Source organism: Symphalangus syndactylus, chromosome 14 (assembly GCF_028878055.3).
Source record: "Symphalangus syndactylus isolate Jambi chromosome 14, NHGRI_mSymSyn1-v2.1_pri, whole genome shotgun sequence".
In the NCBI taxonomy this organism is placed as follows: Eukaryota; Metazoa; Chordata; class Mammalia; order Primates; family Hylobatidae; genus Symphalangus; species Symphalangus syndactylus.
In genome coordinates, this window is record NC_072436.2 from 21420666 (window position 1) to 21447560 (window position 26895).

A 26895-nucleotide genomic window follows, 5' to 3' on the forward strand; every position below is an offset into this window, starting at 1 on the left:
GTGTCTAAGGAAATCATCTTATTGGTTATCATGTATTGAGGATATACCTGACTGATATGGTTGGGCTATGTCCCCACCCAAATCTCATCTTGAATTGTAGCTCCCATAATTCCTACATGTTGTGGGAGGGACCCAGTGGGAGATAATTGAATCATGGGGGCAGTTCCCCCATACTGTTCTACGGTTTTCATGGTAGTGAAAAAGTCTCACGAGATCTGATGGTTTTATGAAGCATCTCCCTTTTTGCTTGGCTATCTCATTCTGTCTTGTCTGCCGCCATGTAAGATGTGCCTTTTACCTGCCGCCATGATCGTGAGGCCTCCCCAGCTGCATGGAACTGTGAGTCCATTAAACCTCTTTTTCTTTCAAATTACTCAGTCTTGGGGATGCTTTTATCAGCAGTGTGAAAACGAACTAATACACTGAGCTGATCAGACTTTAACTTCTACTTCTCCAATAAAAATATCCTGGGAAGCATAGCCTATGTCCTGGATAACACGGCCCTATCAGTGTTCACACACATTAGCATTCTTTGCACAGCTTAAGCTTCTTGCCTTGGCTTGAATAATTTAATTTTAAACTATAAGGAATCCCGTCAGATCCTCTTATTTTACAGATGAGGATAGGAAGATAGGCCATGTGACTATAACAATTACCCAACAACGCATACAGCTTGTCAGAGGTGGAATCAAGAGAAAAATTGGTTTCCCAATCCCATATCAGTGTTTTTATTACACCACAATACAAACAATTATTAGTCAAAATCTCCTGCCATCTCAGCAGGAGAGGGCACCCCAAACCAGCATTTAGGGCATTTGTTTCTTGAACCCAAAGTCCACCTCATTCTAGTTTCATTACCCACGACCTCATAGTTCATGACGATTGGCATACACTACCATCGTGATGCCCAGACTCCAAATGTCAGACTTCACACTGTATCCCTTCTGGTTGAGCTCTGGGTTTATTCTTTCAGGCTGGAAAGGAGACAGACAACTGAGAAACTAGGAAGACAATTGAGATAACATTCTTAGTTCAACAGTCTCTGGGGATGGGGGTAGCATCAGCTGCCAAGTGAGTTGTTATAAGCTGTTAACATGCCTCTGAGGCCAAAAAGACTCGGTTAACTACAACAAATATCAATGTCTCCATGGGGTTTCCCTTCTTCTGTGTTTGTCTTTTCTTGGACACAGTAATGGATCAAGTTCCTTTCATAACAAATTTAAAATTTGCCTTAAGAAGAAACAGGGTATACGTTATAAAGCTACTTTGCCCATCTAGAATTATCCTTGTTTAAAACACGAACAGTCCAGAACTCAATAAAACAAGAGTCACTGGGCTACTGTCCCATGCTAATAGACCTGAGCAATTTTTAGCTAAACACAGACAGGAAGCTTTTCAATTCAAAGCACAAGTCCATTTCGAGATAGAATGTAGTATCCGTTCCTTCAGTTAAAGGGGATTGCAAGGTCTCTGCTAATGACAGTGAATCTTCACAGCTGTGAGGTCCTCTCATGACTAATCTAACTGCCTTGTTTGGGTAATTTAAGCTCTACTTACTATTTTGTCCTCAACAAACAAGGTAATACTCCCCTACAATACAGTGTGGAAAACTGTGCAGGCTATATGTATTGTGTATATATTTTTTCAAATAACGTATCTCCTTCACTTGATTTTTTTAAAGTAATACGTATGTAACTATGTTTGTGCCCCCACCAAAATCCACAGGTTAAAACCTAATCGCACATGTGGTGGTATCAGAAGGCAGGGCCTTTGGGGGGTGATTGAATCATGGAAGTGGAACACTAACGAATAGGATTGGGGCCCTTACTTAAAAAGCCCTAGTGAGATCCCTCGCCCCTTTCACCGTGTGAGGACTGAGCAGGAAGGTGCTATGTATGATCCTGAGAAACGTGAGCCCTCATTGGACACCAAATCTTCTGGTGACTTCATCTTGGATTTCCTAGCCTCCAAAACTGTGAGAAATAAATTTCTGTTGTTCATATACTGCCTGACTTACATTATTTTGCCACAGCAGCCTGAACAAACTAAGACAATATATGAAGCAAGTGAGTAAAGATTTCAGACATGAAATTTTGGAGAAAAACTAAGAGGCAGACTACTTCTGGAGTCTTCGGTACATTTCCATTTTCCCTCTGTGGCCATCGATTTCTTGTTTCCCAGCATGATTTGTCGGCAGTGACATTACCAGATGCCACCCTAGCTAATGTACTTACGGCCATGTATGGTTTGCAACCTGCATCAATTGTTTTAGCAACAGAGTCCACCAAGTAGCCACTGATTCCAAAATCGCACATCTTCACTTGACCGAGGGCATTAATGAGTACATTAGAAGGCTTGACGTCTGAAAGCGAAAACAACCAGGATGCCATCATTTCAGCCTGCTTTCAAGATTCATTTCTCTGCCACCAGAGGGCCTAAAATCTCCATTTGTCCTTCATCTTCCTTTCCCCAAGTTACCCAACACAGAAGTAACTGCCATCCCTGACCCATAGTTATAAACTGCTTATTGCTTTCAACTTGATTTTCTATTTCATGTTTTGTTCATGCCTTGTAGAATTATGAATTTCTCCATACAAAGAACTGTTTTCTCCACTGATTTTATGATCTTCATTACCCTCATACTTGTAGTAAGAGCCTAAAAAGTTATTACTGAATCAAATGTCCAATTCAAAATGATCTATTGATATTTAACGTAGGAGTAATAAAACAAAGAACAAAAAGGCAGACTGTGACACAATGATATACCAAATATGACCAAAGCAACCTTTGTTTTTGTTTGGTTTGGTTTTTTCTTCAAAATAAAGTTTTACTCTGTTACTCAACTGGTATGCAGTGGTGTGATCATAGCTCACTGCAGCCTCAAACTCCTGGGCTCAAATCATCCTCCCGCCTCAGTCTCCTGAGTTGCCTGGACTACTGGTGAGCACCACCATGCCCAGCTAACTTTTTTCTTTTTTTTTTTTTTTTTTTTTTTTTGATAGGATGTCTCTGTTGACCAGGCTGGTCTCGAACTCCTGGCCTTAAGTAGTCCTCACACCCCACCTCCCAAAGGGCTGTGATTACAGGTGTGAGCCACCAAGCCTGGCCCAAAGCAACAAATTTTGATTGAAACCTCTGCAAGTGATGTGTCAGAGGTCACATAGTGTAAAGGATCATAAACCCACGTATTCCAGACCACAGGGCAGGTTACTGAAGAAGCAGTATTACAGACCAGATTTTACATGAATCCTTTTGAGTAGAAAGATTTAACCCACCCCCCCATATGCCCAAAAAATGGAACTACGATTATCTCTGGATAATAACATTCGAAATTCCAGCTAATTTTTTCCTTTTGTGATACTTTTCACAACACCCATAAAATTGGAAGTAAAAGATTATTACAAAAGTTTTAAAAATTATCCTTTATAATTTTCCCTTTAAGCGGAAGATATACAAATTTCATTTTATTATTTTTATACCTTACATATATTCTCTAATATGAATTACATATTTCATAATGGTGAAATAACCCTTAATGTTAATTTCAAAGTTGTGAATAATCTAGAATAATCTAGTCTTTTTCCTATCTGTATTCCTTCCTATTTTCTTCTCCTCATCTTCCTTCATCCTATTTTTCCAATTTTTAATAATAACAACTAACAATAATAGGCGCACTGTGGAAAGCATTTACATTACTCAGAGAGTTTAAGAGTTATCCAAACCACAAGGCCCTCTTACTTACCAATACATTCCATTATTCTTCCCAAAGACATGGTTGAGGTTATCTCTTCCCAGAAGTTTCCCTGACTACAATCACTAAGGCATAGCACTTACTTACTTTACATTATCTACACTACTTCTGTATTTGGTACTTGCATTTTTTTTTTTTTTTTTTTTTTTGAGATGGAGTCTCACTGTGTCGCCCAGGCTGGAGTGCAGTGGTGAGATCTTGGCTCACTGCAACCTCTGCCTCCCAGGTTCAAGCGATTCACCTGCTTCAGCCTCCCAAGTAGCTGGGATTACAGACACCCACCACCACACCTAACTAATTTTTGTATTTTCAGTAGACACGAGGTTTCACCATGTTGGGCAGGCTGGTCTCAAATTCCTGACCTCAGGTGATCCACCCTCCTCGGCCTCCCAGAGTGCTGGGGTTTTAGGCATGAACCACGCACGGCACCCAGCTTGGTACTTTCATATTTCTAAGGTTTTTTTTTTTTCGTATATTTATCTTACTTCCCTATACGAATCCTGATGCATAACTTAATCAGAATATATTTTCTTCTCAGATACCTCTCAGGGGATCTATTACATTTTAAAAGTGATTTTAAAAGATGAATAAATGGATGAATGGGTGGATAGAAAAGGAATGAATGGATGGATGGATGGATGGCTGATTGAAGAGATAACAGGCCAAGAAAAAGGAAGAAAAGGAAAGAGGAAGAGATAAATCATTGTATCCTGCCTCCTGTTGTCTGAAAGGGCTCTACTTTAAACCAGAGTTTTTCACACTTTCATGTGCGCAAGAATCACCTGGAAATCTTGTCAAAATGCAAATTCCAATTCATTTGATCTTGAGACCCATGATTCTTTTCCAACAAGCTCTCATGTGATGGCCAATACAAGATCGATTTTTATCGTATTTTCTAAAATTCTCAATGATACAATCTCACAGCTCTGCTTGCTAACAAGTATTTATATTCAATTTGGATGCAAGACAAAGATCATGTCTTCTTCTTATGTCCTCAGCCATGATAAGGAATACTGCTTATATGGTTTGCTATCCAATCTCAAAGGAAAGCCCCTTAGTTCTCTTGCCTGAGTCAATTCTATTTCCATCCACGGGGGATTGGGGGTAGGGAGGGACTCCAGGTGAAAGAAATGAAGTTTATCAAAGGAACAGCCAAGGCAGCTCATGGATGCTTACCTCTGTGAATGACAGACAGCTTACTGTGTAAATGTTCTAATGCTTTTACAATCTGCAAGAGAAACACAAGATAGATTTATTTATCATATCGTTGGAAAGAAATTGAATGTTAAGTATATCAAGGTTTATTATCCTTGGCTTTAGGTTACCAGTGAGATATTTCCTCAAATAGTGGTGGTCCTATCTAGGCAAATACATAGGAAGTTACACAAATTGGACTCCATCCACCAGAGAGGACTGTATCTTATATCAGAGAGGAGTCTCCCTCACTTATCTTGTTCATTTGCCCTCCTTCTTTTTCTCTCCACCCTCCTGAGCCTGAATAGCCATGAAGGTAGAAGACCTTCTTTCTATTTATTTTCCTTCTGCTTTCTTCTATGCCTACTAGTCTTAAGAGAACATTTTAAAAATCCATAAATGAAAATCAAAATAAACTAATGTCAGAATATAGACACCAGGAATGTGGTCATAGCTGATGAATGCAGCACTTAGAGTCATTTAACCTAGAGTCTGCCAAACCAAAGCAGTGCTAGAATCTTCTACACAGTGCTCAGAGAGGAAAGCATGTATTTATCCATCCACCAATAAACGTCAACAGACATGTACGAATAGTAGCTGTGGCCCAGGTAGTATTTCTTCATACCGAGGTCCAAAGACACATAGTGACTTTATTTCTCACATTATCCTTGCAGTAGGGATCAAAATATACTCACAGAAACTGCTATTTTCCCTAAGATGTCCTCTGGAATTGTCTGGCCTTTATCAATAACTTGTTTGTAGAATTTATCTAGTGATGTATCCATGAGCTCCATGCAGATCCACACATCACCCTGGAGACCATTTGGTTCGGGAATTGTTTAAAAGGATGAAAAAGGGAGAAAGAAAAATAAAAAAAAAAAAAAAACAGTAAACCCTGTCCTGAAGAATTAACTATTTCTTTCTTGAATTTTGGGGGGAAATATATTGTTTTCTGTCAAGATCATAAAGGAATTTACAAATAAGGTTATCTACAAACAGCAAACCAGTAGGTAGCCGAGCAGAACCTGCATGTGCTCTCCTACCCCTTAATGAAAAATGGAATCTAATTACTAACAGACATAAGCAATACAACCCCAGAAATCCAGGCCTTTACTGATACCACTGTCTAGGAGTTAGGTCTAGATGCCTCCTCCATGTCGGATCTCTCACACTAAACACCAGCAATAGCCAGTCAAAAAGCTGGTTTTAATGAGGTGAAGCCTCATAATCCATATAACGCTAAAGTGGAAAACAGAGGTAGAGAAAAGAGATCAAAGTAAGTCTGTATTTTACACAAGTAGGCTAGATGAAGCTCCTAAAGCAGTCGAAAGACCAGAATATTTCGAATTATAAGAGATCTAAGCAAATCAGTCTACAGGCGATATAGAAAGTTCTGCCAAGATAAATAAAACAAAAAAGAAAGGATAAGAGAAACTCCACATCTTAAAAAGGCTAACCACATTTGAAAATACCATAATTTCAATCCAACCTTGCCCCAGGGCATGTCATCATTGCATACACGTAAACCCCCGTATACAAGATGTGTCAAACAAGAAAGAGCTCCGTGATTGTGATGGCATTTACGTGATCAAAGAAACTTCTTTTTAAGTTATTGTTCTTCTTGGACTTTGAATTGAAGGGTCACCTACCTCCCGAAACAGTGCGCCATAAAAAGTGACGGTGAATGGACAGTCCACCGTCCTCATGGAAATATCCAAATCCATCAGTAGCCGTTTCTGTTCCTGGCTATTTACTGTGGCTCGGATCCGCTGAATGGAAATGCATGGAAAATTTATGGTTACTACTCTGAGGATGAGGCAGGCAGGGACCTGAAGGAGTCCCATCGTGGAAACAGTACAGTTCATAACACAACTTCTGGCAACAACATTGTGAATATCCACCCTAAGTGATTAGCTATTTGTGACATGAAAATAAGGAAGGCTGTTACTCATTTGATTTCCTGAATAGTCCTGGTAAGAAACAAATTGACAGTATGTTTTGGAGAATGGCAAAATGTTTTGGAATGTATTTCCAAGTTACAAAAACAATCTGGTTTACTGTATTATGTCTGTTCAGTGCAAAGAGGACACGATATTAAGGACTTTGCTGCTTATCTGGAGTCCCAAGAAAATAAAAAGCCAAAAACTCTTCTTTGGGAACATGTAAGAGTATTTGGAAGGAATAGTAACTGTAAGAAAATTGGTACAGCTATAGGAAATAGAAGGAATTAGAGAAATAGAGAAACCGTTCATTCCTGTCCCAGTGCTTCTGAGGTAAGAAAAATCTGTCACACTAGGAAATGTAGCCCTACAGAAACATGATTATGTCATTAAATGATAGGAGAGATACCATATCACTAGGCCTTCACACTTTTTGCCTACTTAGCAAGTCAGCAGAAGAATAGACTGAAAAATCTACAAGATAAAAGTATTCCCATTCTTTAAAAGCAAAAGGATCCAAGTCACCAGATTATTCCTAACAATAGCCCCAATCTATTAACTCAGCTAGAGATGTTAATTCTTTATGATCCTCCGAACATCTACTCAATAATATGAAATGATTTTAAATTTCCTTTCATAGCTCAAAAACTATGCAAATTTACTCTAGATATATTTTACCCTCCTTTTTCCACAAATGGAGACAATTTTCTCTCCCAATTCTGGTTTCTTGATTTTCAGAGGCAATTCTTTAAAAGCAACAAAATATAGAATAAAAGAGATTTATGAGTCATAACAGCCAAATGCAATACGTAAACTTTCATTGGGATGCTGATTTAAAAATCCAACAGGACAAAACAAACACACACACTTTGAGATGATCAAGGAAATTTTCATTTGGACTCCGGATTAGTTGAAGGAAGTATTATTATTATTATTATTATTATTATTATTATTATTATTATTATTTGAGACGGAGTCTCGCTCTATCGTCCAGGCTGGGGTGCAGTGGCACGATCTCCACTCACCACAACCTCCACCTCCCAGGTTCAAGTGATTCTCCTGCCTCAGCCTCCCAAGTAGCTGGGACTACAGGTGCGTGCCACCATGCCCGGCTAATTTTTTGTATTTTTAGTAGAGATGGGGTTTCACTACGTTGGCCAGGCTGGTCTCGAACTCCTGACCTCGTGATCCACCCGCCTTGGCCTCCCAAAGTGCTCGGATTACAGGTGTTAGCCACCACGCCTGGCCCATTAATTATTTTTAAGTGTGACGATGACATGGTAGCTTTGTAAAAATTAAAAATGGTAGAAGAATGGGTGGAGGGAGAATTATGAATTAAAAAAACGAATAAAAAGTAGATACACCTCACACCAAGGAAGCCTTTTCCATACCTTTGGAGGAAAATACTGTTCCCTGCAAATAATCTTTTCTGTTTTACCCTACGGAAGATGGTTTTGCTTCTATTAAAAGGGCTGGTTGACAATTGAGATGGACAAATGTACACACAGCAGATATAAAACATTTGGGAGAATGTCAACTCTACCTTCACTGCCATGATCTGCCCGCTGGGCACGTGCCGCATCTTCTCCACCACCCCGTACGCACCTCGTCCCAGTTCCATTATAGGCTCCAGGTCATCTGCCTTCACCTCAAAGTTCTGCAAGAGAGAAAAGGAATAATGCAACGGGAAAGAGAAAAGTAAACGGAACAGAGGGCACATTATCCTCTATCTCGTTTCTCTCAATGTTCTAAGGATTATTTCTGGGCCAGAAGATTTTCTAGCATGTCAAAGTAGCCTCTGAAAGCAAGAAGCTACAAGAAGGGCCAAGAGATGTCTAGGAGCTCCCACGGTAGCCCACCTGCTTGTCCCAGGCAACACAGAAACCCAACTTGGACTCAGCTTGCCAATGTCTCAGTTGAAGCTATTTCACTGCAGTTCTTTAGCCATGACCCTTCATTGTGTCTGTAACCCACTATGGACTGATGGCAACTAGATTATGTCTCAGCTTTGAGAAATGCCCTCCCAAGAGAACCAATTACTCTCTTCAAATACCTTCCATCAAAACCACAATAGCCTGATTTCAATTCAACATTTTTTCAAAATAGCAAAAACTTTGCATACCACTTCCCTTTAAATGCAAACCTTTTTTGACTCATCCCCGACAGCATGCTAGGGAAAATAAATTTTTCAGTCAGAAAGCATACATATAAAATGCCCAACGTATTAGCTGGCAGACATGACTTTTTCTTACCTGATTTCCAATAGAAATGCAAGCCTTGGAGTCTAAATCTCGAGGTGGTCTAAGAAAGATAAGGGGGAAAAGAAGAAACATAAGCTATTGAGTCAATTATGTCCTTTCCAAATCACACACCACTGAGGATATTTTTTCGTCAAGAGGAAAGTGGAAGTTCATGAGTAAACTAAAGCAGCCTATGAGTGTGAATAAGAGGGGATTTGAAATAAATTACATGTGGGTTTAAATTACTTAATCTCTTTGGGGCTCCATTTCTTCTTTAACATGGGGATATTAATATACCTGCACTGTGAAGCAGGAGTGACTATTAAATGAGATAATACAAGTAAAATGCTTAGCTGAATGTTTGGCATACAGTAAATATCTAATTCGTATGAGCCATACATGTGCAATTATATAGATCAGGGTGCCCAATCCCCAAGCCACGGGCTAATGCCAGTCAGCAGGAGATGAGTGGTGGGTGAAGGAGAGAAGCTTCACCTGTACTTACAGCCACTCCCCATCGCTCACATTACCACCTGACCTCCGTCTCCTGTCAGATCAGTGGTGGCATTAGATTCTTGTATGAGCACAAACCCTACTGTGAACTGTGTATATGAGGGATACAGGTTGTGTACTCCTTATAAGAATCTAATGCCTGATGATCTGTCGCTGTCTCCATCAGCCCCAGATGGGACCATCTAGTTGCAGGATAACAAGCTTAAGGCTCCCATTGATTCTACATGGTGGTGAGTTGTATAATTATTTCATGATGTAATAATAATAGAAATAAAGTGCACAATAAATGTAATGTGCTTGAATCATCCCGAAATCATCCCCCCACCCAGTTCATGGAAAAACTGTCTTTCAAAAAACCAGTCCCTGGTGCCAAAAAGGTTGGAGACCGCTGATATAGGTCATTGTGCTACAGCTGTAAGTCTCAAGCTTTTTCTTTCCTCGAAGAGCACCAATATATATAATTATTTCACCACGTGTCTCACAATTGTTTTAAGAAACAAATAGTAATGGCATATATTCTGTTAACTCACAAAATTCATAGAACATAAGAATTTCAAATCTCGTCCCTTCTTTTATAGATGGACAGAAGGTCCAGAGAGGTATAGTGACTCCCCCCAGCCCACAGCTGCCCCAGGTCTCCTGATTTCCAGTTCTGCATCCTCTCTACCAGGCTGTCTCATCAAGCCCAGCAATATTTCTTCTGTGCACAGCACATGTATAATTCCGGGGTCTTCTTAGGAGCCAGAGGTTTGCTGATTTTGTTTCTATAGTCACTTCCTGAGTATTTATTTCTACCACTTCAATGATCTCTCAGGTGGTATCAATCTACTTAAGAGAAAAATGTTTGGCTTTGGCTGTGCACACAACTAGGAGCTGAGAAAGGAATTTTCCTGAAAGAAATGTACCAACAGTAGTACGATAAACACAGCAAATGCTGGCCAGGCACGGTGGCTCACAGCTGTAATCACAGCACTTTGCGAGGCTGAGGCGGGCGGATCACCTGAGGTCAGGAGTTCGAGACCAGCCTGGCCAACATGGTGAAACCCCATCTCTACCAAAAACACAAAAATTAGCCGGGCATTGTGGCCCACGCCTGTAATCCCAGCTACTTGGTAGGCTGAGGCAGGAGAATCGCTTGAACCCGGGAGGCGGAGGTTGCAGTGAGCCGAGATTGTGCCATTACACTCCAGCCTGGGTGACAGAGTGAGACTCTGTATTAAAAAAAAAAAAAAAAATAGCAAATACCAAGAAATATATTGTTAATGTGATCAAACAAAAAGAAAAACTAGAGGCTAAAGACAAAAGAATCCTGGTGATGCCAGAAAAGAGGGAAAGAGGGTGAGCAGACAGGTAAAGACTCATGTCTCTCTGGAAGCACATTCCATGCCAGAAAAAGGCAAAGGAAAATGGCAAGAGAGAGGAAAAGGGAAAGATGAAAGGGAGAGAGAAAAGAAACCTTTGCCAATGAGGATTTTTTCCAACTCTCAGGTATTATGATTCTAACCCTTTTGCTGAAATTGAATACATAAATAAAATTAAAAAGTAGGAATACGGGCCAGGTGCAGTGGCTCATGCCTGTAATCCCAGCACTTTGGGAGGCCGAGGTGGGCGGATCACCTGAGGTCAGGAGTTTGAAACCAGCCTGGCCAACATGATGAAACCTCGTCTCTACTAAAAATAAAAAAATTAGCCAGGTGTGGTGGTGCACACCTGTAATCCCAGCTACTCGGGAGGCTGAGGCAGGAGAATCACTTGAACCCAGGAGGCAGAGGTTGAAGTGCGCCAGGATTGTGCCACTGCACTCCAGCCTGGGTGACAAGAGCGAGACTCAGTCTCAAAAAACAAAACAAAACAAAACAAAATAAAAGAGGAATACAAATACAGATATAAACATGACTCTAAGATTTTAATGGCAAGCCTTCTCTCACCTCAAAATCCTTTTGGAATACATAGAATACTTCAAGTTTTTTTATACTAACTTAAAACTGGGGACTGAGAGGGAGAGAGAGAAAAAAACAACACAAAACAAAACACACACACACATGCCCCACAAACAGCAGTGATGTGTTTATATATCTTGTGTTTCTGAGCAGGGAATCTTTCTTCAGAAAAGGTTTCTGGAAGAATCAAATTTCTAAAACTCTAATTCCTCTTTCTCAAGATTTCCAAAGCTATTTTTCCTCAGTTGCCAAAATTTGCTTGTACTAATTTGTAATGGCACTTTGAAATAAAGGCAGATATGACTTGAAACGTGACTAATATAAACAACAAAAATCCTTTGCAATTATTCAACACCTTGATTTTTTTTTTTTCTTTAAAGACAGAGTCTCTTCCTGTCATCCAGGCTGGAGTGCAGTGGTGCGATCTCGTCTCACTGCAACCTCTGCCTACTGAGTTCAAGCAATTCTCCTGCCTCAGCCTCCTAAGTAGCTGGGATTACAGGCACCACACCCGAATAATCGTTGTACTTGTAGTAGAGACAGGGTTTTGCCATGTTGGCCAGGCTGGTCTCAAACTCCTGACCTCAAGTGATCCGCTTGCCACGGCCTCCCAAAGTGCTGGAGTAACAGGCATCAGCCACCACCCCGACTTTTTAAAAATATGAAGCAACAGAAAGGTCACTAATTATTTGGGGCTGCGACTGTTTTTTTTGCCATCCAATGAGGTTATCGAAAAACGAGTTCTTCCAAGTCTAATATTCTTATATTTTATATATATACCAGGGCTCAGCAAATTATAGCCTGTGGTCCAGCTAAGAATGACTTTTCCAAATTTAAATGCTTGTAAAAAAAAAAAATAAAAAAAAAAAAATAAATAAACAACAGCATCCTCTGTGGCCCACGTAGCCTAAAATATTTACTATCTGACCTTGGCTCTATACTAACTTTGCATTACCCCTGGACCTAATAGAAGGGTCTGGTGCCATTTTCCAGATTAAGAAAAATGAAACCCACAAAAGCTGAGTGATTTTCTGAAGCCATACGGTCATCAACAGAGCTGAAAATAAAACTCAAGTCGCCTCAATCTCAGCCTTGATTTAAGGAGGAGAAAGAGGAAGAAGAGAAGCAAATATAAAAAACTGGGCTAAGAGCTTTTTACCTGCTCTCGTGATTCCCATCGAGGCAGATTGAATACAAGGAACTCGCTCCCAATACCCAGGCCTCCTCTAATGAAAATAATCAATTCGCCTGTGCCGCAGGCCCTTGGGCTCATCAAGTGGGCCAAAAATATCAAATGACGGGGCCAAGACTGACAAATCAGATTGGATTAGTTGCCACTGTGCTCTGTCCAGGGCTGGGCATATTAGTTTGCCAGGGGCATTGCGATTCTGCAGGAAGTTTATACTGTGGGTGGATGTTCTCTGTCACTTATTCAATATTTTAGTCCTCTGGGGAAAGAACCAAGCTTATTACAAAAATTCTTCCCCTGGAAGACCAAAGGTCTTCCAAAGGTCACCTAGTATTCATTTTTTTATATGAACAACCAGCTTCGGTTTACTACGATAATTATTCATTTATAATTTTACATGAGGAATCAGTTCACTGTTTACTATCGCAATTATTATTCATTTATTCAGAAATATTTATTAAGCACCTATTTGGGCAAGAGACTGTGTGAGACCATTTACATAAAATAGCTTCCTTAATTTTTACAACTCTCAGAGGTGTTATTACCTCTATTGAAATAGAATAGGGTATGAATTGAAATCAAGGTAATAATACCTCATTAATGCCTCTTTCAACAATTAATATTGAAAGTGACTAAATAATTTAAGAACACTCAGGCCAGGCGCAGTGGCTCACACCTGTAATCCCAGCACTTTGGGAGGCTGAGGCAGGTGGATCACGAGGTCAGGAGTTCGAGACCAGCCTGGCCAACATAGTGAAACCCCGTCTCTACTAAAAATACAAACTTAGCTGGGCATGGTGGCGGGCAGCTGTAGTCCCAGCTACTTGGGAGGCTGAGGCAGGAGAATCGCTTGAACCCAAGAGGTGGAGGTTGTGGTGAGCCAAGATCACACCACTGCACTCCAGCCTGGGCAACACAGTGAGACTCTGTCTCAAAAAAAAACAAAAACAAAAACAAAAAACACTTAGAGAGACGATGAGATTAGAACCCAGAGCTGCACCATGATGGCTTCTCATGCATAGTATGCTATAAAGGATACTACCTCTCATTTCACTAGCCATAAACTGTTTGCTCACAGCCTCTACCAGTCTGATGTGTACATAATTGAGAGTCAGAGGTTCCTGAGTTTTGTTTGTTTGTTTGTTTTTTGAGATGGAGTGTCACTCTGTCATCTAGACTGGAGTGCAATGGCACGATCTCGGCTCATCGCAACCTCTCCCTCCTGGGTTCAAGTGATTCTCCTGCCTCAGCCTCCCAAGAAGCTGGGATTACAGGCGCCCACCACCATGCCCAGCTAATTTTTTGTATTTTTAGAAGGGGAAACTAAGGCTTAGTGCAGTTAGGTATTTTGCCTAAGGTGTTCAACTAGTGAAGTTTAGATCCCAAATATAAACCTAAGTGTTCTGGCTCCAGACCCTGAACTCTTACCCATGAAGCTATGCTCAACAGCTTGGAGCAATGCACCTGGCCATTGCATCGTTCTGTTTGTTCACATGTCAAGTGAGAGTAACAAACACTGCCTCTGAGTTTCTTGTGGTGGTTAAATGAAATCATATGAACTAGCATCAAACTGATTTAGAATTGGTCACTATCAATCAAGAGAAGGGACAGCTCACACTGGCATCGGTAGCTCAAAGCAAGAGCTCAAACAGAGGGGCCACACACATTGAACTAGGGAGAATGGAGCTTTGTCAAGGCCTATTTATTTTTGTGAAGCGCAGCAGAAGGAGGCAGGGTATGAATGGGAAGAAATCACCAAGCCAGCCTTCAAAAATTGCCAAGAAAAACACAAAATGTGGGAGCTACTTCTTTAGGAGTATAAATTTAAGCCTCGGCATTAAAGTAATAACAAGGAGACTCTTTGAGCTACAGCGGTATACTCTACAATAATGAAGTGATACTTTTTGCTTCACGCAGTGAAACAGATAAGTATATTCACAGTATACCTTGTTAATACCATACGAGGGAAAAACAAAATATAAACTGCTTTTATCCTTGTTTATACCAAGAAAGGGTTTATGGTAGCCTTCCAAAATTCATAAAATTTATAACATTAACATATAATTTATGCTATAATGTAAACTAAGATAAAAGGTAAAGAATAAAAATTGTAAGGGGAAGGGATATAAGACTCCTGGCAGGTTGATATAAGAATAAATCCCAAAGGAAATAGTAAAAATAAGAGCAGAAAGCAATAAAATTGAAAATAGGAAAATAAAACAAAGCTGGTTCTTCAGAAGAAAAAAAAATCAATAAAGTTGATAAACCTCAAGCAAAATTGACAAATTTAACAAAAGAAAACACAAATTATCAGTATCAGGGAAAAAAAAAAAGGATGTCACAACAGATTGTGCAGCCACTTAAAGGATAGGCAGGAAACACTATGAACAATTTTGTTCTCATAAATGTGACAACTTGGAAGAAATGGACCAGCTCCTCAAAACCACATACTGTGATGAAATAGATAATCTGAATGTCCTATAACTATTAAAGAAATTGAGATTGTGATTAAAAAGTCCCAGAAAAAAAAATCCAGGCTCATTTTCTTTCATTGGAGAATTTTAGCAAACATCCAAAGAAGAATTAGCACCAATTTTATGCAGTGTCTACCAAAAAATAGAAGCAACACTTACCAATTCATTTTTATGAAGCCGTTATTACCTTAATACTAAAACTAGAAAATAATAGCACAAGAGAAATAATAAATAAACCACCACAGACCAACATCTCCCAAAAGCCTAGAAACAAAAGTCCTCAACAAAATTTTAGCAAATCAAATCCAACAATGCACAAAAATATATATACCATAACTAACTGGGATTTATTTGGGGTATGCAAGGCTAGCTCAGTACATAAAAATGAATCAACATAATCTACATATCGACAGATCAAAGAAGAAAAATCTTATGATCATATCAATTGATGCAGAGAAAGCATTCAACAAAATTCAATACCCATTCATAATAAAAGTTCTCAGGCAGGGCACGTTGGCTCACGCCTGTAATCCCAGCACTTTGGGAGGGCCAAGGCAGGCAAATTGCTTGAGCCCATGAGTTCAAGACCAGCCTGGGCAACATGGCGAAACCCCACCTCTACAAAATACAAAAAAAAAAAAAAAATTAGCCGCGTGTGGTGGCATGTACCTGTAGTTCCACCTACTTTGGAGGCTGAGATGGGAGGATCACTTGAGCCAGGGGAGGCTGAGACTGCAGTGAGCCATGATCACACCTCTGCACTCCAGCCTGGGTGACAGAGTGAGACCCTGTCTCAAAAAAACAAAAACAAACAATCAAAAGAACCTCTCAGTATACTGAGAGGTTTTATATAGTAACATCTACAAAAAAACTACAGTTAGCTTCATACTCAATAGTGAAAGACTAAATGCTTTCCCTCTAAGATGAGGAACAAAGCAAGTTTGCCTGCTCTCATCAACCTTATTAACATAGGACTGGACATTCTTGCCACTTCAATAAGGCAAGAAAATGAAAGTAAAAAATCAAAGTAAAGATTGGAAAAGAAGAAATAAAACAGTCTCCGTTTACAGATCCCATGATTGTTTATATAGAAAACCCTAAGGAATTGATGAAAAGCTTCTAGAACTAATAAGTGATTTTAGTAAAGTCACAGAATAGAAGATCAATTGCAGAATCCACAGAATTCAAGATCAATACAGAAAAAAATCTATTGCATTTCTATATATTGACAATGAACAAGTGAAAACCAAGCTCACAAATCAAATTCCACTTAAAATTTGCTCCAAAAAACACTTAGGTATAAATTTTAACGAAATCTAATATAGAGCAATTGTATTATAAAAATGCTGATGAAAGAAATAAAATGTTTAAAGTTGAAGAAATATACCATGTTTGCAGATGGGAAGAACCAATGTAGTAAAATGTCAATTCGCCCTGAATTGATCTATAGGTTAAACACAATTCCTACTAAAATCTCAGTAAGTTTCTTTGTGGACATAGACAAGCTTATTCTAAAACTTATATGAAAAGAGAAAGGCCTTTAGAATAGTCAACATAGTTCTGAAAGAGAACAGAGTGAGAGGAATCATGTTTTCCTGTTATGACTTACTCTACAGCTGTGGTCATCAAGACGATGTCATACTGGCAGAGGGACAGACACATAAATCAGTGGAACAGAATAGAGAACGCTGAAATAACTTCAAACAAATATGCCCAATTGATATTGACAAAGGAGCAGAAGCAATTCAATGGAGGAGGGATAGCCTTTTCAATAAATGGTGCTAGAATAATTGGTAACCCACTGGCCAAAAAAATAAAGCTCAACCTAAACTCATACCTTGAACAAAAATTAACTCAAAATGGACCATGGGCTTAAATGCAAAATGCAAAACTACAAAACTTCTAGACAGATCTAGGACTAGGCAAAGGGTTCTTAGACTTCTCATCAAAAGCATGATCTGTAAAAGTAATAATTGATAAGTTGAACAAACTTTTGCTCTGTGAAAGGCCCTGCTAAAAGCATAAAAAGACAAATTACAAACTGGGAAAAATATTTTCATATCACATATATATTGGACAAAGTCCTTGTGTCCGGAATATACAAATAACTCTCAAAAGTAAACAATAAAAAGAATCTAATTAGACAATGGGCAAAAGATATGCACAGACATTTCACCAAAAATATGTATATGGAAAATAAACACCTAAAAACATATTCTACATTATTAGCCACTAGAGAAATTGCAAATTAAAACTACATATAGGCCGGGCACGGTGGCTCATGCCTGTAATCCCAGCACTTTGGGAGGCCAAGGTAGGTGGATCATCTAAGATCAGGAGTTCGAGACCAGCAGACCAGCCTGGCCAATATGGTGAAACCCCGTCTCTACTAAAAAAAAAAAAAAAAAAAAATTAGCCGGGCATGGTGGCAGGCGCCTGTAATCTCAGCTACTGGGGAAGCTGAGGCAGGAGAATCACCTGAAACCAGGGGACGGAGGTTGCAGTGAGCCAAGATCACGCTATTGCACTCCAGCCTGGGCAACAAGAGCGAAACTCCGTCTCAAAAAAAAAAAAAAACTACATATATATCACTATACATCAGAATGGCTAAAATGAAAACTACTGATAATACCAATTGCTGGCAGAGATGCAGAGATCCAGAAAAACTGGATTATTCAGACATTATTGCTGAGAACATAAAATGGTACAATTACTCTGGCTAATAGTTCAGCAGTTCTTTCAAAACTAAAGATGGGCTTACTATATAACCCAGCAATTGCACTATTGGGCTTACACCCCAGAGAAATGAAGACCTATTCTCATGCAAGAACTTATGCGTAAATGCTCATAACAGCTTTATTCATAATAGCCAAAAATGGAAAACTACCCATATCTCCTTCAAAGGCTAAGGTGTTGAACAAACTGTGGTATAACCATACCACGGATGGGTACTTAGCAATAAAATGGAACAAACCATCAATACATGCAATTACTTAAATGAACCTCAATAAAATTACATTGAACAAAAAAAACTCAAAAAGAGATGCATGATTTTGTTTATATAACAATCACGAAATAACAAAATGGCAAAGGAGAACAGATTAGTGGTTGCCAGGGATTAAGGACGGAGATGGGGAGAAGAGGTGGGTGTGATTATAAGACGGTAACATAAAAGAGTCTTGTAATGTTGCTGTAGTGAAGTATCTTGATTATAATAGTACTTACACAAGACTTAAACATGTGATAAACTTTATAGAGTTACACGTACACACACACACACACACACACAAATGAATACTTGCATAGCTGGCAAAATTAAGTTCTATGATTTGCACTACTGCCACTTTCCTGATCTTGATAATGTACTATAGTTGTGTAATATGTTAACTTGGGATGGGGGGAGTTTGGCATGGCCTGGGGAAAGGGGTCTATGGGACTTTACTGTACATTTCTTTGCAACCTCCTGTTAATCTGCAATTATTTCAAAATAAAACGGTTTAAAAGTATATCCCATAAATTCCTACACAGGTAGTAAAAGTAGGCCACATGTTTGACTGTAAGCTCTTGAGAAACCAGTCAGAGAGGAAACAATAGTAATTACACAGTTCACAGGTCTACGAGAAAAAAATAATTGCTCAGAGAGACCAAAAAAAAAGAGGAAAAAAACAATCTTGATAGCAAGTATGGGAAGACGGATCTTCCTCCTGCAGATTCTAACGAAAGGAACATTCTATCTTGAGTTTAGACTCTTGAGCTACAGTCCAGAACCCTGAAGAGTAGCCCTCAACTCTACTTTGTCCTTAAAAATTCTCCAATGGAAAGTGTCTGTATACTGCTTCACACGATGCAAGGACCAGTGGCTTTCACAAAGTCTTAGAGCAGACATGATCCCATTTAAGAACACATTCCAACACTAGGGGGTGCACTTCCTGATAGAAGATCACAGCTAAGATCAAAACCCATTACAAAGGGAGGCACTTTCGTAGACATGAACAAAAGCCTTACCAACTCACTTTGCCATTAGGATGCCCTCTCTTTGCCCTTGCCCTGTCTCTCTAACACCTCTATTGTGAGCTTCCTTGGAATTTCCATTCCTCTCATGCAGATACCTTGGTAGGTGGTTGTACCTCCAGCTGGACAGGGAAGTACCGTTCCCACCACACAGAGACAGGTAAAAAAAATTAAAAAATTAAAAAAAAAACAAGAAGGAGACATCCTCACAGAGAGGATGTCATTTACACGATGCCCTTCATTAGGACTTGAGCTGACTTAGGGATTTGGGCCAAAACCTCAGCTAATAAAAAAGTGTTCCTTTACCTCATTCTTCCTTCTGTTTATATGGGACAGAATTTAAGTGTCAGGATGTGGGTCCTCACCAAATACCAACTATCCATCTCAACCCAAGTTTTATAGTAGTGGCTTTCACAGGGATTTGCTCCAATCTACAGGGAAAAGGCAAGAACGTTCACATCCAGGGGCCTTTCTGGCCTTACACAGAGCCCCATCTGCCAAATATATGTGACATTCACTTCCTACTCAACCAATAACTTAAGACACTGAGTTCAAAACTACCCATTCAACGTAACTGACTGACAAGATGATTATTTCAGGTCTCAGAACAGTGAGCAAATGGCTTCCCCCTTAAAGGGCTCTTCTAAAGTCAAGGCACTGCTCACCAGTCCAAAAATAAACCCCCAGGAGAAACCTGAAAGTACAAGGATTTGGATTCAGATGATGATCTTGCCAACTTACGTGGAACTGGTCTGAGGTTGTTCAAATGCTTCTTTTGGAATTTTAAGGCCAGGGTTTCGCTTCTTGCCTATGGGGAAAGACAAAAGGAAAAAGTTAAGGACTAAATCATAGCAAGATAGCAGAGAAAGAGACTGCGGCAAAGGAAAGAGCTGACCTGCACACACAGCTCTCATGTCTCCATTCAAAGCGCCACTTCCTACCCAGGAAGTCTGTGAGTGTGGAGAACTCAAGCATCAGGTAGAACAGAGCTTCCCAAATACACACTGTGCTCATGAATGAGGTTTTTCATCAGTCCAGGGGGCAAACATCAGGATGAGAATGCCAACTCTCTTTTCCTAGGAAGATCTTCCCTTTCTCTCCACTGAGAGTTTGTCACTGCAACTTCCTTACAAGAGTCTCACTCTGTCACCCAGGCTGGAGTACAGTGGCACAACTCGGCTCACTGAAACTTCTGTCTCCTGGATTCAAGCAATTCTCCTGCCTCAGCCTCCTGAGGAGCTGGGATTACAGGCGTGCACCACCATGCACGGCTAATTTTTATATTTTTAGTAGAGACGGGGGTGTCTCCATGTTGGCCAGGCTGGTCTCGAACTCCTGACCTCAGGTGATCCGCTGACCTTGGCCTCCCAAAGTGCTGGGATTACAGGCATGAGCCACCATGCCCAGCCTATGAGCCACCATGCCTGGCCTTGTTTTTTTTCTTTTTTTTTTTTTTTTCTTTTACACTATAATGGTGATGGCAGACACTTGGTTATAGCTTTTTTTTTCTTTTTAGTGTTAGTAAAGGGTAGTCACCCTTATCTCAGTATCCCACTATTTTCTAAATCGATCTGTTAACAACTACAAGAGTTAGCAATGGAAGTGGAATAAAAAATGCTTTTCCACTGTTCTGCCCTCCCCTTTTCCCAACCACCTGCTGTAATTTGAAAAACTTGAGAGGGATAGAGTAATACTTATTTGCATTTGCCCTGTTCCGGAAAGGATTAAGATAACAGATGAGCTTATGCAAGGAGGTTAGAACTTCTTCTTGGGCCAAATGGAAAGGTAACTTGATGTTGATCGTACCTGGGCTGAAATTACAAGAGAATTTGGCTCGAATGCTTTTGTTGATGAGTAAAAAAGAACAGACTGAGAAATGCCAGCTCAGGAAGCAGATCAGAGCAAACAAGGGCCTGGAGTGTTCCTCATCCATGGAGATCCTATGTCTCTTTGCACTTGGCAGGAGAAACCAAGGGAGAGCTGGATAGAACAGCTGCAAAGAATGCTACCTCCTGGCCGGGCACAGTGGCTCACGCCTGTAATCCCAGCACTTTGGGAGGCCGAGACGGGTGGATCATGAGGTCAGGAGATTGAGACCATCCTGGCCAACACGGTGAAACCCCGTCTCTACTAAAAATACAATAAATTAGCCAGGCATGGTGGCGGGCACCTGTAGTCCCAGCTACAGGGGAGGCTGAGGCAGGAGAATGGCGTGAACCCGGGAGGTGGAGCTTGCAGTGAGCTGAGATCGCGCCACCGCACTCCAGCCTGGGCGACAGTGCGAGACTCTGTCTCAGAAAAAAAAAAAAAAGAATCCTACCTCCTTTCCCACCTCTTCTCTACATTGCAGGTGAGCACCCAGAGATAACACAAGCCCTGGATATGGCCCTGGATAGATCCTAAGGCTGCAAAGAAACTTAAGAAATCAATTCAAATAACCTCCTTGCAGAAAAATGACATCCAAAGACTTCAGTGACTTGCTCTACATCACAGAGGTCAGCAATGACCCAGTCAGAATCAGAATCCAGGTCTCCTGACACCCAGGTGGGAGTTGTTTCTACTATCCTGCAATAGAAGACGTTTAGAGATGACTGGGGAGGGAGCAGGTGAGACGTACACGGGGATTTTGAGTTTTAAAATACCCAGCTGACATCTGGTTCTCCCACGCACCACGCAACTTCTAGAATCACTTTTCATCTGACTCTCAGTTTTCTCAATTGTAAAATGAGGAAGTAACATCAATACTCACCTCACTGGACTGATAGGAGAATCAAAGCAGATAACATATGTGAAAAAAACATTAAGATACCTTAAGCAGCTGTTAATTAGATTCATTTAGGGAAACAACCAGTACTGTCTCATTTTTTAAAAAGTCATTTAAAAAAATTAATGAAGAGAATTGGCCACGTGATTATAGCCCACTGTAATGTATAATGAAATTTTTTCTTTCTATTCCTTCAGAATCCAAAATCAGATCAATTCTGCCAAGTTGTATAAAGCCAGGAAAAAATATGCTTCGCAGTAATCAGCCTAGAGAAAGCCTTTTAGGACCACCTTCAGAATAACAGGCTTTCTCAATTCTCTCCTCATTTGGGTTTACTTACGTATTTTATAAGATTCAAAACTCACCATTCACTTTCCTGCTCTTGGAACTCAAACAGCTGTTAAGGATGTTACTAAATTGGTCAGTTATTGACATCACATAGAGCTTTGCTATGTACCAGGAACTATGCTAGGTGCTGGACCCAGTTATGAGAATCCAAATATGGCCTAATTCCAACAATTCCCATCCATGCCCCTCAGCCAAACAGACAGGGAATGTTATTTTTGATGAGATTCTTCAGTGAGGAATGAATGACAGATTCAACTTGTTTAGATAACTATACAGATAACTACATACAAATTCCAGTACAGGTGACAGATAATTCAGGTAATCCCAAGAGGCAACCCTACAGTTCTCTCAACAAAAACAAAAACTAAAGTAACATATATTTTGCCTATGAAAACTGGTCTCCAGTTGTCATTTAAGCAAACCAAAAGGAGAAGTTACTCTTAAATTCCTACATCTTTCTCTTCTTTACCTCTAACTCAGTTCTTATAAGATAGATGTAAAGAGAAATAGCTATTTATTGAGAAAAGCCCTTTGGAAAACCTTAATATAGCAAGTGATTAGTAGCAATTCTTAAAAGCAATTAATTATTACACCATAACTTAAATCACCAAAACATCTATACAAAGAAATAGTAAAAAAAAAAAAAAAAAAAAAAAAAAAAAAAAAAAGAGAGAGAAAGTTTTTGGCACAGAGACCAAAGGAATAAAAGACCAAAATAATAATAAAGTCTTCAAAGTGGGAGGAGAAGGCCTTTGATTCTCTCCCCAATCACTTTTACACCCAGCCCCCCACATCAACATCATTCTTACCCTGAATTTACTGCCTCCTAGTTGAAATTGCCAGCCCCATGTCTCCAGACTCTAAACCCTTGACTATACATATAAGTTGGACATCTGCATATCTTAAACCTAATATTTCCAAGTATATCAGCTCCTCAGAACAACGAGAAAAAAAATAGATGCAGGAGACACAAAACCTAGTTGAATTACAGTGTTAGAAAATACTCTGCCTTCACGTTAAAAAGTACATCAAATAAAATACAAATCACAAGCACCCACAGCAACATTCTGCAGTTCACTTACTTGCCCATCTCTGACAGAGCAGCACAGTAAGAGACCAGCAGAGGCGACTCTGGTGAGGTTTTCGAGGCTGCAAGGAAGGCCGGCAGAGGAAAGCCTAACAGAAATCATTCTTCACTTAGCTCCAAAGACCACACTTCAGCAGGGAGAAACAGAACTGAACAGACTCCACCCCCTCCTCAAGTTCGGATTGCAGCAAACCTCTGCAAGTTCATTGTTCCGAGGAAATTGCAGCTTCAGGAAGGGAGAAGGGAAGTGGGTCTATGTGGACACCCAGGCGTGACATTAATCATTAACCAGACTTGGAGGAATAAATCTATAAATCTGGACAGTACCATGTTCTGCAGCTTTTCTATAAATGCCTCTTTCATTTCTTAAAAGAAAGAGAAACAATATGTGGTCAGTTTCCAGCTGTGTTTACTTCACAGCAATCTGTTCCCCCAGGAAGGCAGCCAACACCTGACGCTAACATTGAACACTGTTTAAAAAAAAAAAAAAAAAAAAAAAAAACAGGGGAGGGAGCACTATGAATAATAAAGCTAAGTGGCCAACTATGTTCAACAGTCTTTGCCTTTGATATTCTAAAGCAAAGCAGAAAAAATGTCAGAAAAAAAAAAAAGGCTTTCTATGATGTCACATGCTAGCAACAAGCCTTCTCAGAAAGAGAGAATTCTGTAGATTTCTGCAGATCGCAACAAGCCTCGACTGCTTATTAGCACAGTCTGCAAAGGGTAAGCTTCGTCGGCCTGATTGGGCATATGCAGCACTATATTGCATCAGACCCTGTTACACCCATGACTGTGTTCTCTGAAAATAGTGTAGTCCCACCACGCACATATATTTGCAAAATTCATCTTAAACCAAAGCAAAGCTGGGTCATTATAATCCTGGCGTGCAGCAAAATGGCACTGGAAAAAAAAAATTGAAAAAGCCTTGCCAACAGTTAGAAAATATTTCCCAGGCCACAGAAATGTTCGCTAGCTTTGACTGCACCGAAAATGATGGGGTACACGAGAGGTCTTGCACACACTCTGAGAGGGTAAGCACAAAGCACTCCTCTGATGTTCCTCATTACATAAAACAGAAGATTAAGTTCCACTGCCAACCCAAACAGCATGAGAAGCCCACGCGGTCAGCAGAAGGTGGCATCGTGAAGATACGCTGATGCCTAAATATTTGTTAGCTTGGCCGAGGGTTGGGGGGCATGATTATGAGAGTTTATGATTATTGACACAGCTTCACAAAAGGATGGCAGTGTTTCCAGTGCCAAATTTATTTTAAAAATCTGTTTCCCAATATGAATAGGATTTCCAGCCAAGTAACTGGCAATCTAGAGGCCTTGGCTGCCCTCTCCTTACTACTTGCATCTAGGCTTACGTTCCAAGGGTAGTTGGCAATAAAATCAGCAGTGAAGTATCATTCAGTGTTATTAAATTGCAATCATCATATGCAAAGCAACGAACGAAGCAGGGCAGGAGAAGAGGCGTGCAGGAAGAAAGCTGGCTTTGCAACAGCAATGTAAAAGTGAACGGGGACCCTGCCATCCTCCAATCTTCCAAAACCACTGGCTCTTATATACCACTGAGATTCCAACCACTGAGGACAAATCTCTCTGGAATTACATAAAGTTTAGAGAAGAAAAGCTGAAAAGCTGTTTTTTTTTTTTGTGATGGAATCTTGCTCTGTCACCCAGCCTGGAGTACGCTGGCACAATGTCAGCTCACTGCAACCTCCGCCTCCCAGGTTCGTGTGATTCTCCTGCCTCAGCCTCCTGAGTAGCTGGGATTACAGGCACCTGCCATCACACCCGACTAATTGTTGTATTTTTAGTAGAGATGGGGTTTCACCATGTTGGTCAGGCTGGTCTTGAACTCCTGACCTCGTGATCCACCTGCCTCGGCCTCCCAAAGTGCTGGGATTATAGGCGTGAACCACCATGCCTGGCCTTTTTTTTTTTGAGACAGAGTCTCGGTTTGTCACCCAGGCTGGAGTGCAGTGGTGCTATCTAGGCTCACCGAAACCTCCGCTTCCCACGTTCAAGCAATTCTCATGGCCCTCAGCCTCCCAAGTAGCTGTGACTGGGAACACAGGCACGTGCCACCCCACTCGCCTAATTTTTGTATTTTTAGTAGAGATGGGATTTCACCATGTTGACCAGGCTAATCTCAAACTTCTGACCTCAGGTTATCTGCCCGCCTTAGCCTCCCAAAGTGCTGTTGCTGGGATTACAGGTGTGAGCCACTGTGCACAGCTGAAAAGCTCATTTTAAAACCTGCAGTCAGTTTGATTTCAGAGTCAGAATGAATCTCCTAAGACCTTACCTTTGCTCATACTGTTCCTTCTACCTGGAGGGCTCTAGCTGTCTTGCAGACAAGGACTCAACCTTCCAAATTCAAAACCTCCCTCATAGAACCTTCCCAGAGCTTCCTGAACACAACCTAAGGATTACTATCCACACATTACTGCTTTCACATTCTGGCACCTTACACTGGGCCTGCAACACCATATGAGCTCAAAGCAGCTTCCCTGAAACTTTGATATTTTAGTTGAAAAATGTCCACTCTCTCTAAAATAGATCTCCATGACCATCTTCCACTCATTTCCTGCATACCTTTTCTCACAATCTAGAATTATTTTATTTTTGTATTTATTTATTTACTTCTATATTTATTTATTACTTGGTTATCTACCTTTCTCCACTAGAATACAAGTTCCATGATGGCCAACGATTTTACCCAGCACCTGCACATCATAAATATTTGTTGACTGAATGTTTGTTATTCTTTTCTCAACTGTTTTGAACATTTGTACAGAGCTCTTCAAAAAACAAACAAAATGAACCACCAAGAATGGAATGGAAATTGCACAAACCTCTGCATCAATAAGAATCATTTCAAATCCCAGCTGTCCCACTTAGTGACGTAACGTTGAGAAAGTTTCTTATCTTAAACTAAGTTTCCACACCTGCAAACTGGAGATGATGTACAGTCTCCCCAGATCATTAAGAGACTCGATTGACACAGTGTGTGTGAAGAAGCCCAGCAGGGTGTAGCATAATATAGGTGCTCAATAAATGCTTTCTTTTTATTGAAAACAAAAAATAAAAAAAAAAAAATGCTTTCTTTTCTCCCTTCCATGTTTGTGCTTATATTTTTAAAATATGACCTAAGCAGAAATGTTCTCTGGATGGCATCTTATTTCTTCAAATTCCGTGCTCCATTCTCCCTCTTTTGTGTTATTTACGCTAGAATGACATTTTTCAAACATCTCATCAATCCTGAATCTACCTCTCTTTGCGCCCACTGACTATGGGAACTTCTCCAGGTCTATAGACTCAGGATTTCTGGGACTGAGTGTAGTGAGTGCTTATAATTTTACATTGCCTCAGTATCCATTTTTTTTTTTTTCTTTTTTTTTTATTATACTTTAGGGTTTTAGGGTACATGTGCACA

The 26895-nt window shown here is 40.2% G+C and overlaps 1 protein-coding gene across 3 annotated transcripts in view; it reads right to left on the reverse strand.

Moving 5' to 3' along the window:
* MAP2K6 (mitogen-activated protein kinase kinase 6) overlaps positions 1-26895 on the reverse strand; it is a 129376-nt gene that overhangs the window by 16779 nt on the left and 85702 nt on the right. Inside the window, exons 1-9 of one of the 3 annotated variants that reach the window (XM_055240936.2) lie at positions 23447-23794; positions 19994-20060; positions 9138-9186; positions 8429-8542; positions 6595-6714; positions 5641-5757; positions 4928-4979; positions 2235-2362; positions 897-974 (exon numbers count right to left, since the gene is read on the reverse strand). In XM_055240936.2, coding sequence (XP_055096911.1) covers positions 897-974; positions 2235-2362; positions 4928-4979; positions 5641-5757; positions 6595-6714; positions 8429-8506 — 573 coding nt within the window. In that variant the 5' untranslated portion in view covers positions 8507-8542; positions 9138-9186; positions 19994-20060; positions 23447-23794. Of the gene's footprint in view, positions 1-896; positions 975-2234; positions 2363-4927; positions 4980-5640; positions 5758-6594; positions 6715-8428; positions 8543-8744; positions 8895-9137; positions 9187-19993; positions 20061-23446; positions 23795-26895 lie in introns of those variants that run through there. The other 2 variants (XM_055240934.2, XM_063617530.1) reach the window with 2 other exon arrangements.